At 48.8% G+C, this 14,968-nt stretch overlaps 1 protein-coding gene and 1 long non-coding RNA gene across 4 annotated transcripts in view; one reads left to right on the top strand and one right to left on the bottom strand.

Annotated features, from left to right (window-relative positions):
- The window catches only part of LOC144179539 (uncharacterized), an 80,775-nt gene extending 78,426 nt beyond the window's left edge, over window positions 1–2,349 (bottom strand). For 2 of the 3 annotated variants that reach the window (XM_077707929.1, XM_077707930.1), the window contains exons 1-2: window positions 2,145–2,349; window positions 112–360 (exon numbers count right to left, since the gene is read on the bottom strand). In XM_077707929.1, coding sequence (XP_077564055.1) covers window positions 112–360; window positions 2,145–2,153 — 258 coding nt within the window. In that variant the 5' untranslated portion in view covers window positions 2,154–2,349. The remainder of the gene's footprint in view (window positions 1–111; window positions 361–2,144) is intronic. The other variant, XM_077707931.1, reaches the window with a different exon arrangement.
- A 270-nt stretch (window positions 2,350–2,619) lies between these two features.
- On the top strand, window positions 2,620–14,744 carry LOC144179536 (uncharacterized). The gene is made up of 3 exons (XR_013324276.1): window positions 2,620–2,791; window positions 10,768–11,181; window positions 14,229–14,744. It is a non-coding gene; the product is annotated as an uncharacterized LOC144179536 (long non-coding RNA).
- The last annotated feature ends 224 nt before the right edge of the window (window positions 14,745–14,968 follow it).

The following is a 14,968-nucleotide window of genomic DNA, read 5'->3' as shown; positions in this document are numbered from 1 at the left end:
AGGGGGGCACGTCAGGGCTGTCACAGAGGAACGCGAGTACAGCCAGGTAAGGGACGACCCTTCCAAGCAAGCTGCGTCCAACCAACGAAGATAGATCACAGCAGACGGCACCTTGTGTGCGACCAGGTGCAGGGGCGTCTGTCCCGCGTGGTCGGCGTGGTCGGCCCGGGCGCCCGCCCGCAGCAGCAGCTGCGCCCCCGGCAGGTCCCCGAGCATGGCGCACAGGAAGAGGGCCGTGCGCCCCTTCGGGTCGGGGGCCTCCAGCTGGGCCTCCCCCGTTGCCAGCAGGCGCCGCACCTCCGACCACCCGCCCCCCAGGGCACACAGGTGCAGCGGGGGAAGGGGACGCTCCGCACCCACCTGCGTCCACCCCGACAGCAGACAACAGGCGTCGACGTCAAAGGGACACTGCCACTTGCCTGGGGCTCAACGGCGGAGGACATCAAAATGTGGTCCACCGGGAGTCCACCCCGGGAGTCCACCAGCACACCTGGGTTGGTTGGCCACAACCAGGGCCTACACAGGGCCTACAAGTTTTCCAACTCACTAGGACAGCCTTGCATCTGAGCATGCCTTGCCACCAGTCTAGTGCAACGACCTAACCTTTCAAAAACTCTTTTAAATGCAGAGCATTTCAGTAACTCACAATGTCACCCGCGTTGACGTCCGTAGTCGTAGTCCACACCCCTCCCCCTACACTATATAAAAAAAAAATACTATCCGGCGCCTGGTTTCGATCCCTCGACCCTGCGGGCGGAACGCAATGTACATGGTGCTCTACCCACTGCGCCACACAGTCAACACAGAATGGGACGCTACGAACGCGCCTTATATCCTCGACTCATTCAAACTAGTTTGAATGAGTCAAGCTCATTCAAACTAGTTTGCCCGATGGTTGGGAGGTTTTTATGAGTACCTCATTTGATAAGAAAAATAATAGGAAGACAGACAACTTCAGTGGAGGAGCTACGCACAATTGTCACCGAAGTTGAGGGAGCTATCAATAATCGCCCTTTGACTTACGTGTAAGGCACGCCCCTGGCACTAACGCTGGCAGACATCATCGGCGGACAGCAACAGCTACACGACGAAGACATGTAGCGTGGATGTCGAAGAGAAATGGAAAAGTAAGAGCTTAATGGAAAAGATGGCATAAAGAGTACATAAAAGAAGTAGGAGCCACTGTCAAGGCCAAGACGCGCCACACAAAACCACTGTCCATAGGAGACCGGGGCCGAAGGACGCTTTGGAAAATGTGCCAAATTGAGAAAAGCTACCCTGGACGCGACGGAGTGGCAAGGGCTTACCTCCTTTGGACAAGCATCAAAGAACTTGCCAGAAGATCGGTGAACCACATCTATCCTTGGGAGAACAGCTTCAAATTAACAGCCAAAGCGAAGGGCTTATGCTGTATGACAGGTCAGATTTTGTCGGTGTGCTGGGCCTTTCGGTATGGGCCTTTGGCCTTTCCAGCACACCCCAGCCCTCCTGGGTTGAAATAAAGTATTGTAAGTATTGTTATTGTCCTACGCATGCCGACGCGTTTCAACTTCCCGCGCTCGGCCAGTGATGTCACCATGGGCGTAGGCAGGGGGATGCAAAGGGGGCATTTGCCCCCCACGCCAGCCCAGCACAATCGCCCCGCGCGCCCCCTCGACCTCCCCCTCCTACACCTCGAAAAACGGGGTTGCACCCTCAATACAAAGTCCTGCCGACGCCCATGGATGTCACTCAACTGCAAGCTTCACTGAACTGCCCTTAAAGCATGGGGTAACTAAAGGCAGCACACGCTTTCACTGAACCGGCATCGACCGCGTCACAGTAAACACCGTTAGACGCCTGACAAATGTCTTTCCGGGTGGGAAAGCGCATTGCCGCGTGGGAAGCGGGATTCGACGCGAAGAGCCCACTGATCAAGTGGCAATGAACACGCATTGGGCCACAGGCAGTCCGAGGACTAAGTCCAGACCGCACGTCCCATAAGAATACATGGGAAAATCGAGCGTCGGATCGCCTCTCGGAACGTCCGCGGACGATCCGGGACTGGTAATCGGGGAGTGCCCTTGTCAACAAGAACTGCAGCAATGTCAGGCGAAACAAGGGCCGCTAATAAGCCCATACATCGTCAACACAAGCTTGCCTACTGTTGTCATGTCGGCGGCGCTTGCAGCGTTCTCGTCGTCCCTTCAACAACTTGAAACTTCGTGGTGACTGTTAAGCATCTCAAGCACGGCGTATGTCAGTCAGTCATATGTGGCGCGCTTTGTGTCGTGGGCGTGCGAACAATTTTTAGCTTTAGTTTGCACGCGGCGTACGAGTGGTGGGCAAACTCTTTTTAATTCTGGTTCGCACGCCACGTGCGAACAATTTTTATTTTTAATGACGTCACACCCGTTGACTAATCAGCGTTTCCAGCATGGAGGAAAGAAATTTTCCTCCATGGTTTCCAGTAGAGTCACTAGTTTCCAGCATAGAGTTGTTTCCAGCATGGAGGAAAGAAGTTTCCAGCCATTGGAAAGAAAAGTTTTTCTTTCTTCATGATGATGATGCTTAGTGGCTTCTTCTTTGTAACGGGGTTGGGGTGCATAAAAGTGTGGCGCCCTTTTATGGTCAACGCTCACTTACAACGCTGGCACTGTGCTTCCAGCCCATGTTCCAGCCCGATTGATCAGGCATTACAAAAACTAGGGCAGCTTTAGAGACGAGAGCTTTAGAGTCACGTGACCTTTCATGCCCGCGCCATTGGCCCCGCGTTCACGCTGACCGGTGCGCTCCAGGATTCAAACATCAGGCAAGCGTTTCTGATGCTTTTTTCGCGTTAGGGTCGCAAAAGGCAGTTCTTCCCGCCTGGCAGGAACTTGTGGTCCCCATCTGGATATCAGAGAATCTGTGTAGCCGTTGTAGCGTGGAAATTCCTGAATCGCTTGTGCATACCCATGTGCGAAACGTTGTCTTCTCATCTTGGCGACAGCGGGAACGGAGGAATGCGAGCAAGACGTGGTTTAATCGTTAAATGCACGATATATTTCAACCTTGGCTTCAATGGAAGACAGGAAAGGAACACAACCCAAGCGGCAGCCCTTTCTAGCACTGGCGCCAACCAACTTGCTCAGCTTCGGTTTTTCTCATCGATCTCCCAAACCACGGGTGATACGTGCCCAAAAATAAGCTCCATGGAACTCCGTGGTGCGCATGTCGTGACGACCGACCAAAGAGGAGAAAAAGAAATTAGCTGGTGATGTGATTTAAAATTACGACTAATGAGTGCGACACCAAGAGTATGGGAAAAAAAAATGCGGAAGTCTCGACAAATCCAGTTTTTCTTTTTGCCGTAGTGGGGTATCGGAAGTTCCTTGTTTTTTTTTGGTGACTAGTGTGCCCGTGCCAGTCTGCAGCGTTGTTTGTGGGATGTTTCATTTGCATAGTAATTGCTTTTGAGCTGAGGGACCGAGCCAGACCTTTCGCCTCAAAGTGTCTTCGCTTTTGCTGCACTCGCTGCACTCATTCAGGTAGTGCAGCACTCGCCTCTTCGATTATCGAGTGCAGCGCGCGGCGCCTGCACTTTTCTCTTCGATTTACCGACGGCGCAGGACGAGTTCGCGGCTTTCCCGAAGTGCAGGGAAAGCCGCGAACCCAGAGAGGAGGTGCAGAAGCAGACGACAAAAGTGCAGGACCGGTTCTCCAGTACTGGCGCCTGCGCTGAACTGGCTGAACTAATTCTGAACTCATGCAGAAAGTGCAGGCCAAATCGAAGAGACCTACTAATTACTGTCGCCTACAGAACACCGGGTTGTATATATGGCACGGATGTTTACGTTGTGTTCTGAGGTTTCACGTTTGCTGCACACGGGAGTCGAGTCCTTTGGAGAAAGTGGGTAAGTGACGAGAGCGGTCACTTCACCGGTGAACTTACCCTCTAGGCTTCGTAAGTATTGTTCTTCTTTTGACCTCTTCTGGTACTGTCACCATGCAAACTTGAAACCAGACTTCAGCCATCGTCCGTGCTTCTTATACTCTTTCACGCGTTTTCACTGTTGAGTTCTTCCTGTGTGGCAGGAACTTGGTACTGGGGTTCATTTCAGCCTTCACTTGTGCCTCTTTCGGGATGGTCCTCTGACAAGTGATGCAGGATACTCCGCATAGCCCTGTGTGTACCTCCAGCGAGAAAAAGTACTCCGTAGTCCACTCCTTGGCGATGCGGGAACGCAGGTGTTGTGGATGGCACTCCCAGTAAAGGGGTAGGCAGGGCAAGTGGGACGCAAGAGGATGCCGTGTGCATGGCGCGGGGCGAGAAGAGAGGGGGTTTGTGCTTTGCTGGCGTGGACGTCAAGTTGATGCCACTGCCTTCATGTTACTGAGGACCTCTGTGGACCAGCTGTCTCCTAATGAAGAGACTGCAGCACGACTGCCCGCACTAGGGCTGTTAAGAGAATCAAGTTCTCTCTCTCTCTCTCTCCGCTTCTTGGTGCCGCCCATAAAGTACTGCTTCTTTAGTCATTGCACTAATTCAGCAATACGGGGGAAAACTTTCGGTGTGTTGACTCGGAAGGAAGTCCAACTGAATTTGTACATATCATGCATAATAAATGAATGCTGTTAAGTGCACATAAAGACAAATTACAGCTTCGCTTTATTCGAAGGATTACGTGTTTTATAGGGCCCCTGGTGCTTGTCTGGCACAAACCGAAACTGACATAAATAGACGAAGCTACGAATAATTATTTACACTGCAACCAGCCATCTAATGTGCCGTTCTATGATTAGTGAGCTGGACGGCACCCTTAACAGCGAAAAAAACGTAACACGAAAATTTTGTGTCAGTACTCCTTTTAAAGTGGTGTCAGTATGATTCCAACGAGGCAATCTTTCAAACGAGCCAAACTTGCCTTTTGTCTTCATGGCCCCTTTAATTCAGGTGCGTGAAATCAAGTGCAAAATGAGCACAGTTGGCACTTAGGGATTATATCATATATGCATACCTGCCAGGTTTCCCGAATTTTCCGGGAGACTCCCGAATTTTCATGGTTTTGTACGATTGTACGACCGCAACAAAAATCTCCTGAAAACGCACCCGTCTTCGGCTTAATCCTTTTCCCAGTATGGCCACAATGCACCAGAGGTATACCTGACAATCCAACCCGACACCATTTGGCATCGTTATCAATGAAGTGCTGAAAAAGCGTAGTCGGCCATGTGCAGACGGTGAACCTGTTCGTCCCATTGTTAGTTTACTGTTTATAGAAACGCAGCACCGCCGCAACTTTCATTTACGCACGAGCACGGCCGTTCTGAAGGTTTAGCAAGTCTCCAGTGGTGCAGCTTGTTGTTAGTTTAGACGAAACAACAAAACAGTTCAGTTCCTGCTGTTTTGTATTGCGCTTGCAGTACTATTTCCAGGACTTTCTGAAAAGGGCGGCGTTAGCAATGTCGAACATTTAAGTGGTGTACCTTGTTGGTAGGTTGGGCGAAGAAACAGTTCATTTCCTGCTATCTTGTAAGTAAATAAAAAAATGTGTGTAAAGTTACCCATTCTGTTGTTGCTACTACCCCCCCCCCCTCCCCCCCGCCCCCGGTAAGATCTCCCTAATGCCATCGCGGCAAATCTGGCAGGTGTGTATATGCCTACACACCTGTGTTGATGGCATTGATGGTGCTTAGCTTACAAGCACATTTATCTTAAAGGGGCACTGACATTTATCTTAAAGGGGCACTGACACAAAAATTTTGCTTCATGTGTTTTTTGTTGTGATAAGTAGCTGATGACCTACTTATCACGTGTGGAAACCTCATTTACTTCAGCGCGCAACAGTCACTTAATTAGAGATGTTTTTAATGTGGCCAGTTGCAATTTCGGTTTTAGCGGGTGCCGCAAAAGGTTGGATTTTGTATAAATAAAGACGTCCACGTGACTGTCGGACGGATGTCACATAGCAGAGCTGCCGTAGCACTGTCGATTACGTGTCGCTGGCAGTTTCTGCTGATTCCCCTATGTACTGATCTCATCAGCTGCTTAACTCTTTCACGACGGCGCCATAGGCAATCGGAAGCCGGCGTCCGATGTTTTTAAATCTCCCGCAAAATCTGAAACCCGCGCTCCACAGACAACTATCGCTATCTGGTGTGTTCTTTGGCAACTTCTCTTTCAATTTCGGTTTCGTTTGTTTATGTGTCTCGTGTTGTGGCGGCGTAGCAAGAGAAATTTGAACTGAAGGGGGAGAGGAGGAGGAGGAAAAATGGCGTCGGGTTCGCGCCGCGCTCCGCACAGTCAGACTGCTGTAGCAAGCACTTCGGCAGCTCCTGCTGTCAATTTTTCTGATTCCAGCAGCAGTGAGGGGTGCGCGCTGCTTGCGCATGCGCGCTCTCCCCCCCGTACTGCTCTCCCTCTACTTATCACGCTATATTTGTGCGCGCTGCAACTATAGCGGCTAGCGGTCGCTCGTGTTTCAGTCACTGCGTTGCTCCTTCCTTCTGACGCTCGTGCCCACGTTTACTCGTGTCTGCTACTCCAGCATCACGGAAGAAGCGATGGAAGCAACACTGCCTTCAATCAGTACTGAGGCCCCAATGCTCTGCATTTACTCGTGTTCCCCTGGCGGGAAGGCGCGGGAATTTTTTTTTTCTTGTTTTTTACCACCGAACTGATAAGAATTTTGAGCGAGGACACAAAAGAGTATACCGTAATTACCCAATTCTAACGTGCACCCGATTTTCCTGAAATAAAAACTAAAAAACTTGCACCTCCGATTGTAACACGCACGGAACTGTGTGAGCAAGAAAAACGAATGCGAGAGAAACGGGTGATTTATTTCCCGAAGTAATCTCACTCATCTCACTCCTCGTCGTTCTCCGCTGACCACAACATCTCGTCCTCGGTGCCGTCAAGCACGTTCGCGATGCCACACTTTTAACTAACGTTCAACCATGGTCGATGGGATCGTGGCCCACGCCTCACACGCCCATCCCGCGAGCTTCTTCAGAGGCGCACGCTTCAGCCGACCGCTCGTTTTGAACGCGTCAGAGCCGCTGCTGCCATTGCTGTTATCAAGCGCGCAAGTGGAACGATTTGACGATTTGTGTGAACGCCGATAGAAAAGCCTAGGCGCCTATGCTTCCTGCGTCCGAAAAATCGCTGCTAAAAGCTTTGGTGCCATCTTGACATGGCGATGGCGATAGGTGGGACGAAATTTCCGCTGTTTCGGTTTCGGTTTCGTATCCGATGCATGCGATTTTTCGACCTATTTTTCCGGAAAAAAAGTGCGCGTTAGAATCGGGTAAGTACGGTACTTGGATGCACGTTTTACAGAGACTCACTCACCCTTGAGTGTCCTCGCAGCGTGGCACAGCCGTCAGTTGCGCTAGGTTGATGGGCCCTCAAAAAGCCAAAACTTGGTGTACATTGTTGAGTTATATATTGAATCATAGCCAAGGAACGTAGGAACAATTTGTATATCTTTAAAATACCTGAAATAATTTTTAGTCTCGGTAAAAGTGCCAATTTGTGTTTTTCGTATACTTTTCTTGGGGGCTTTTTGTGATTACTTGACAAATAAACTGTAAGTTATTGTACCTTTAACAAAACTGCTGCTTTGTGTTTGGAAGAGCAATTTATAAGCTACAATTTCATGCATAGCAAGGCTATGTGTGTCCAGTATCTCAAGAGAAAAAAAACGTTTTGTGGAAGCACTTAAAATCGGCCATTTTTCCGCCGTAACGAAAGAGTAAATTAAAAAGGGACCCTGGCCAGTATGCAGGCACTGCAAGTGCAAATTGCTGCCACGGCTAGAGAACGACGTGCGGCGCTCGAGACAGTGGGTGGGGACACATGCACTGGGAGCAGCCAGCCAGTCTGCCTACGGGTCCGCCTACTAATATGTTAGGCGACACTGCGACAGATATTCAATGGCCGCTGTCTTGAGTGGTGCAGACGACGATTTTTAATGCCATTTGCCATCACATCATGACCTCCTTCCTCGTATCTGCAGCTTTGTGTCGTTAGTCCCATTTAGTGGACCGGTAACAAGCTATCACTTGAGCTGCCTGCGCCAGTTCGCGGCCGCCGCCCGCACAGCGACCGTGCACGGTAGACACGGCTCCCTCAGTGCTCCTGTCGTGTGCCCGGCGCGTTTTTGCGTCTAGTGTAAAAAAAAAATGCAATAAAAACCAGTGTGTCGAACCGAAAAAAATAGCGGTTCGGTTACGGTTCTGGTTCAGCGAAATCATTTCGTTCCGGTTCGACAAAATCACGTACCGAACCGGTTTGTGGACCAGTTCGGGAGCTTGAACCGGTTTGCGAACCGGTTCGGTGAGTTGAATTATCACTGAAATTAGAAAAAAACATGTATTAGTTTAAAACGACAGTCAAATCAAAATACAAACAAAAATTCAAAATGCTGCTGTTCCCCAAGGGCAGTGGCGCAGTTGCAAAGCAAAGTTTAAACAATTACGAGATATTAGAAAAACTGATGAGGTGGCAACGATTTACCACCTACTTTCTCGCCCAGAATTTATGTTGTCCTAGCGACTATTCATAAACCACCGCCAAGAGATATGACGGTGGGCTATATTTTCTGCCTTTTCCTTTTTTGTTGAAAACGCTGTGGAATCGCTTATCACGCTAACCTTAAAGCCTTAAATTTAGGCCTGCATACTGGCGCGTTCAAATACCAGCGCTTAATACCAATGGCGCACATTTTTTATACTTGTAACAAAACAGAAAAATCCTACAACAGGCACATGATTACTACCACTGAATTAGATTATTTGGTCACCCTGAATAATTTGTTAGCTCTCACCTTATCGAATGTGTTAGCCACACTTTTGTCAAAAGTAAGCTTTAGTTAACGCTCAGTCACTGCATTATTGCTCTGACCATTGCAATTCCTTTTGCGATAGCTATACCGGATGTGTGCATTACAATCAGTATGTCATCGTACCGCCTGACCCCCGGCCATCGTTCCGTTTGCTACATTGTGGAATCTTATAACAGATTATGCTGTTACAAAATGAAAGGGAAATTTGACGTGCGGAGCATGGGACTTTTTCGGGTAGACGCTCTTTAATTCGTCCACAGCAGTACTCCTTTGCAGAGTACTGTAGCAGTAGAAGTAATTTAGCGAGTTGGGCAGTCAGTACAAGTGCACCTTCGAAAAAAAAAAAGCAGATCTTAAAGAGACAAAACTGCATCAGCAGCAAACGGCTTAGCCACTGAGCAGCTCCTGCGGTCACACTTGTCAAGTATTAACTATTTGCAGGTGTCGGACAAACTACTAAATGCAAAAAGTTTGCACACATCGGGTGTGGGCTTTCGCTGTTGCGCAGTGGAGCACTCCTGCAGCCTGATTGCTCCAATAAAGTCGCAGCTAGGGAAGGGAAAAGTCATTGTATATCCCCTGCAAGCTGCCGAGAATGGCATTTCGTTTGGTCAGCTTGCACTACGCTCGCGCTTCCAGCAGCAACAGACCATTGCTTCATTGGTGCTTATTCATTACGCTTGTTGTTACATAGAGCGTGATAGTAGTGTTCAATTGTCTCGAGGGGAAAGTGTGCGAGCGGGAACGAAGTTGATGGTACGTGAGAGAAAAAAAGGCCTGAATTGCATTGACCGTACAATATTAACAACGGAGGGTCGAACTGTTTCGGCATGAACCGGTATCCATTATTTCTTTTTTCGGTTCAGTTTTTGTTCGGGTTCAGCGTGCTCAAAAAATAACGGTTCGGTTCGGTTCCGGTTCGACACCCTGATAAAAACAGAGTGCCTGGAATCGCTGTAGAACTTGGGTCACGGCCGGCTGCCCAATGAACCAGCAAAGTCTGTGTGCCTTCACCAGCAGCGATCGTATCGTGTGTGGCTTGAGAGCAAATGGACCGACCTCCGATCGGAGTGGACGTCGGTGCTCTGCCGGCAGTGTTGAAATGCCGGAGAAACGCTGGCAGTGCGGAAGCCGCCAACAGAAACTTGTGACGTGTTTGTATGTTGTTTGTTTGCTCCACATCCAGAGAATGTCGATTGCATGGGGACCTTCACTGGCTGCTTGGTTGCATTATGCACACTTTAAAATTGATTTTAAATATCTTCTAGGCTGTATTTGCCGCTGATATTTTGCAGATGATGTATGCGTGTTCACCCCATCTATCTCCCACGTTATCTCGCCTTCAAAATTTTGTGTCAGTACTCCTCTAAACTGTGTTTTTTCGTGCCTGAAGTTCTGGTTTCTACTCATGATGTACCCTCAAACCAATGTTTGTGTTCCTGCTCACTGCCTAAGTTCACTTGTCTACATAATGCGAATTTGCTTTTCATTGGCGATTGTTCTTCGCTACGCTTAGCCATGCTGAAACAAGAGGACGTGTATAATGGCTTTAGGGTGACAAAATAAAAAAGTGGGGTGTGTAAGGGCTTCACTGCCAAGCAGCTCTACTTTGCTGTGTCGCCCGTGTCGCTTCAGCAGTCAGGCAGAGTGCATCTCGGCAGTTTTGGTCGTATTCTCGATGGAGCACAATTTGTGTGGCCGCGTTTCTGTAAAGTGTTGGCTTGAGACAGAAAGCACATTGCCTCAATTTTGACTGACATGGCAATTTGGGCTGGGATTTGTAATTCTTGTTTGGATCATTCGGACGTCACTAACAAAGACCACACTGGCAAAAACTTGGCTTAAATGTGTAATTCTAGCAACATGCACAAAGGGAGGATTGACAAAATTAACTCGCTTGATTGTGACTGAGCTCCTTTCCCCCCCTCCCTGCGTTTCTCTCTGTGCACCGAAGCAGTCGCCTGCTCCCAAGAAGTTGCCTGCTCCCAAAATCCTGACTGCGTCGCAGCGACTGAACGTGGTGCGAACAGCAGCACCCACCAAGCCATGCAGCAAGGGGTGCGCAACTCCTGTTAAGCTGACCGTCCCGAAGGAATTCTCCATGCACTCGAAGAAAAGGCCTCCGCCTGCTAACGGCACATCGTCCAGCAAGAACGGGGCAGGTGCGAAGGTCTCCCGCCCAACAGGCCCAAGCACGGCCACCACCAAGGAGACCGGGCCGCAGGAGTCCGCTGGGCCAGAGAGTCAGCAGACCAAGAGGAACACGTTCGACCGTGACACGGTTGCGGTCACTGCCGCGGTCCTTGCAGAGAGGAACCAGGAGGAGCTGCCCGAGTGCCTGGGTGACCGCACCGTGGATGGAGATTGACCGGTAGGGATAATGGAAGCAGGAAGCCTGGAGTTCCACACTAATATATACTGCTACTATATACAGTTATAGCTCGTTATAACCAGACAGGCTATAACAAAATAATGGATGTAATGAGCGAATCGTACTTCTCCTTGAAAGTCCCAATAGAAACCAGTGTACTTAAAACCTTGTTTTAACGAGGTAAAATTTGCCAGTTACAGGATATAACGAGCAAATTTTGTTAGGAAATAAAATTCAGAGCCAGTTTCGTGACAGGGCACTATGCAGATTTGGGATGGTGCACAATGAGACACCTGTATTTAGCAATTTAAAACTCCCGCCATGCATCCTCCAGCAATGCGCACAAAAGCTGGACGGTGCGCGTCTGCTGTGCCTGCGAGGCCATTCCCAGCTTCCTCTAACTCCAGCCACCACATGTGGCAAGGCACAGACATGGCCGTAGTGCGCTCACCTGAAACTCGTATCATTAGTGTCTGTCACATCTCTGCCACATGAATGTGCCAGGTGGGAAGCGAAAGGTGCGTGAAGTCCAGAGCAGGAGGAGGTCATGCTAAACGCCATCACATGCTGCACGAAGCTGTCCGAGCCATCGTTCGCGTCAGAAAGATGCATCAATATCCTATTATTAGCTTCCTTGCAGCAAAGTCTGTTGAAGTACGAGTTACTTAGTTACTTATTTTGAAGTGCAATAATGTAGGTGCGTGACTTCCTTCTGACCTCCAGAATGCGGTTATTTTGTTGGGTACCGCCATGCGGCGAGATACAGTTTCACCGGCTGTTTGTTTTGGGCAAGTGCAGTGCACAATATTTGCAGTGAACGCCCACTATGGCTATAACAAGACATTGGTTATAACGAGCAAATCACAGCGCCCCTTAAGTTTGGTTAAAATACCCGGTGCAGTGGCTCACTGGCTAAGGCATTGCGCTGCTGAGCACAAGGTCGCGGGTTCAATTCCCGGCCGCGGTGGCCGCTTTTCTGATGGAGGCGAAAAGCAAAAACACCTGTGTGTGCGAGATTTCGGTGCACGTTAAAGATGCCCAGGTGGTCCAAATGAATCCGGAGCCCTCCACTACGGCATGCCTCATCGCCTGCGTTGCGTCGGCACGTTAAACCCTACAATCAATCAATCAGTTTGGTTAAAATGAGGTTTAAGTGCATACTAATACAAACAGCAAGCCTCTAGGCTTGCTGGTGGTGGTGGTGAACGTCTATTGGAGCAACGGGGGAAGGGGTGTAAGAAGCCTCCCGAGTCCAGAAGGCCTCTTGACCCGGGAGATCAGGGCCTGCTGGCGGGCTGGGTCCGGGCTGGTCAGCTCAGTCTGGGCAGGAGAATACTAGGTGGCAAGTAGTGAGAGGGGTATTGCAGTGCTGGCAGTGGGAAGGGTAGGTGGTGTATGTGCCACATTGGTGGTGGGTGAGCGTGTGATGAGGAGGAGGGTGTGAGCAAGTCGGGCGTCTGGCTCGCCGGCTCCCTGGCCGGGAGTGAGGCGCTCGGGTGGCAGCATGCGCTGCTTTGTTCCCTGGGATTCCAGCGTGACCAGGTGCCCAAATGAGGGTGATTGTACGATCTTCTGCCAGCCGTTGTAGGAGAGGGATGGCCTGAGGTGGGGAAAGGCCTGCTTGGTAGAGGTGGCAGGCCTGTTGGGAGTTGGAGATGATTGCTAGGGAGTGAAGGCGTGGGTGATTGCTAGGGCTTCGGCAGTGTCGACCTTGCATGAGCGGTATGTCGCCGCAGTTGCAATCTGCCCTGTGGAGTCGAGGGCGACAAGGGTGGTGCGAGTTGATGTGAGGTCATGGGCGACGTCTTGCTGTTAAACAGGTTAAACACCAAGGAAGATTATTATGTAAATGAAAAAGAGCAATGGACCCAAGATCGAGCCTTGTGGCACGCCTCTGTTAAGGGGGCAGTTGGGTCTTTGGGACCGAAAACCAGTCAAAAAAAGCGTTTTCTGAAAAATGGCATTTTCAGCCTCCACGGCCATTTTTCTATCAGTCTGCAAATTTCTTCATCAAAAGGCACCATATTTTTTTGTTATTATATTATAATAGCATTTTAAAGTGCACTCTACAGCTCAGTTAGCGCAGAATTCGATGGTGAAACGGCACTTTTCTTGCAATGCAAAGCTAGCATTTTGTCCTCAGATATCTTGGCACCTAGAGCAGGTACAACTGTAATTCTTTTTGCCTCTGATACCGAAATGTGTGGAGAATACAATGTTGCAAACAAATTTTTCAAGTGGAGGCTTTGGAAAATTATTATTGTGTTCAATTGGCACCACCTGTGAGCCATTTCTGGCCGAGCGCGGGAGGAGCGAAGTTCACTGTGATGTAAAACAACCAAAAATAGCTGAATCAAAAAAGTTCTTCCTACGTTGTATTCTTTAGTCATTTGTCTGCCTAGCCACATGGTAATTGTCAATCTGTATGGAGTGGTTATTTTGTAACTGTGACCCAAAATAATGGCAATTAATCATTAATTAACTCAATATATAATCAACTTACAAAAATCTAATGGCAGATTTGAAATCAGCACAAAAAACTCTATAATGCAGTGCAGTTTCATTAAAATTGGTTGGTAAATAAAAAAATAGCTCTAAGACCAGTCTGCCCCCTTAAACTGTGACCGGGAATGATGTTGCTGTGGAAACAAACTATTTGTTGCCTATTTAAAAGAAAGCTGCGTAACAAAGTTGGCGAAGAAGATGAGATATTCGCACATCAGTGCGTGTTTGTCCTTGAGTAAACTTTTGCGAGTGTTTGGCTTACGTCTTCTTCCAAACGAGGAAGTTTCCGCTAGAGCGGAGTTTTTCACTTGCCCTGTAAATTTAGATGTGGGTTTGAGTGCAGTAGAAAAATTTACGTCTAACCAGCCCCTCTCTGTGCCCATTGGCTAAGCGGCGTTTCTTGTGCGAACTCTTTGGATGTAGCAACTGCACTGTCCTTTCTAAGCTGTTGCGAATTTTGTTCGGTGGCAGACAATGCCCCGTTTGTGCACCGACAAATGACGCTGTTGTCTGTGTCTCTCGTCTCCCCTTGATTTATGCAGAAAAGCACATCAGAGATGGTGAAAGGGGACTGCATCCCACCAAGTCCTTCAAAGCAGAAGAGGGCCAAGGCAATGGTGGAGGAGATCCCCCTGAACGTGGTGATGACGCCTGGACATACTGCACAGTCGACGGTGCCAGTGATCGCAGACTTTTGCCACTCGCTACAAATGCCGTCCGTGAAAGAAACAGTGGTGCCCAGATTCACTTGCATGAATCTTTTGACGGTGCTTCAGCAATACTTTCTGCATACATTCAGTGTACATGTAATCATTTTTTAGACAGCATGCTATGATTTTTTTTTTTTTTTTTTTTTTTTTTTTTGTGGCCTCAGGGTATGTGCGGAAATATAATGTATATACATATCTGCGTTCTGTAAGTAAAAAAGTCAGATCTTTGTCTGTGTCTTGTATTTTTCTTCTATCTGTATTGGCCAAAAGCTCTTTCTCCTCTTTACCAGCTGTGTACCAACTCCGACAGATTGTATCTATTCTACCGTTTCTTTCTGTTTTTTTTTTTTTTTTTTTTTTAAGAAGCACAAGTTCTGTAAATCTGATTCCACCTTTCGCGGTGTGTCGTAGTGATGTGAAATGTACAGGGCACAACAATACCTGTTTTCACGCTTCCGCCACTTTCTGGGTTAGCAATTACAACTGCTGCTACGACAAGTGGTACATCTGTATTGGTGGCACTGACCCCTATTGATGAAGGTCAACTTGTTGTTGCACTTGAGCGTCACTGC

The sequence above is a fragment of the Haemaphysalis longicornis genome, unplaced genomic scaffold (genome assembly GCF_048455015.1).
Source record: "Haemaphysalis longicornis isolate Haplotype H1 unplaced genomic scaffold, Haemaphysalis longicornis Haplotype H1 scaffold_4, whole genome shotgun sequence".
Classification (NCBI taxonomy): Eukaryota; Metazoa; Arthropoda; class Arachnida; order Ixodida; family Ixodidae; genus Haemaphysalis; species Haemaphysalis longicornis.
This window is presented reverse-complemented; position numbering and strand designations above follow the sequence as displayed.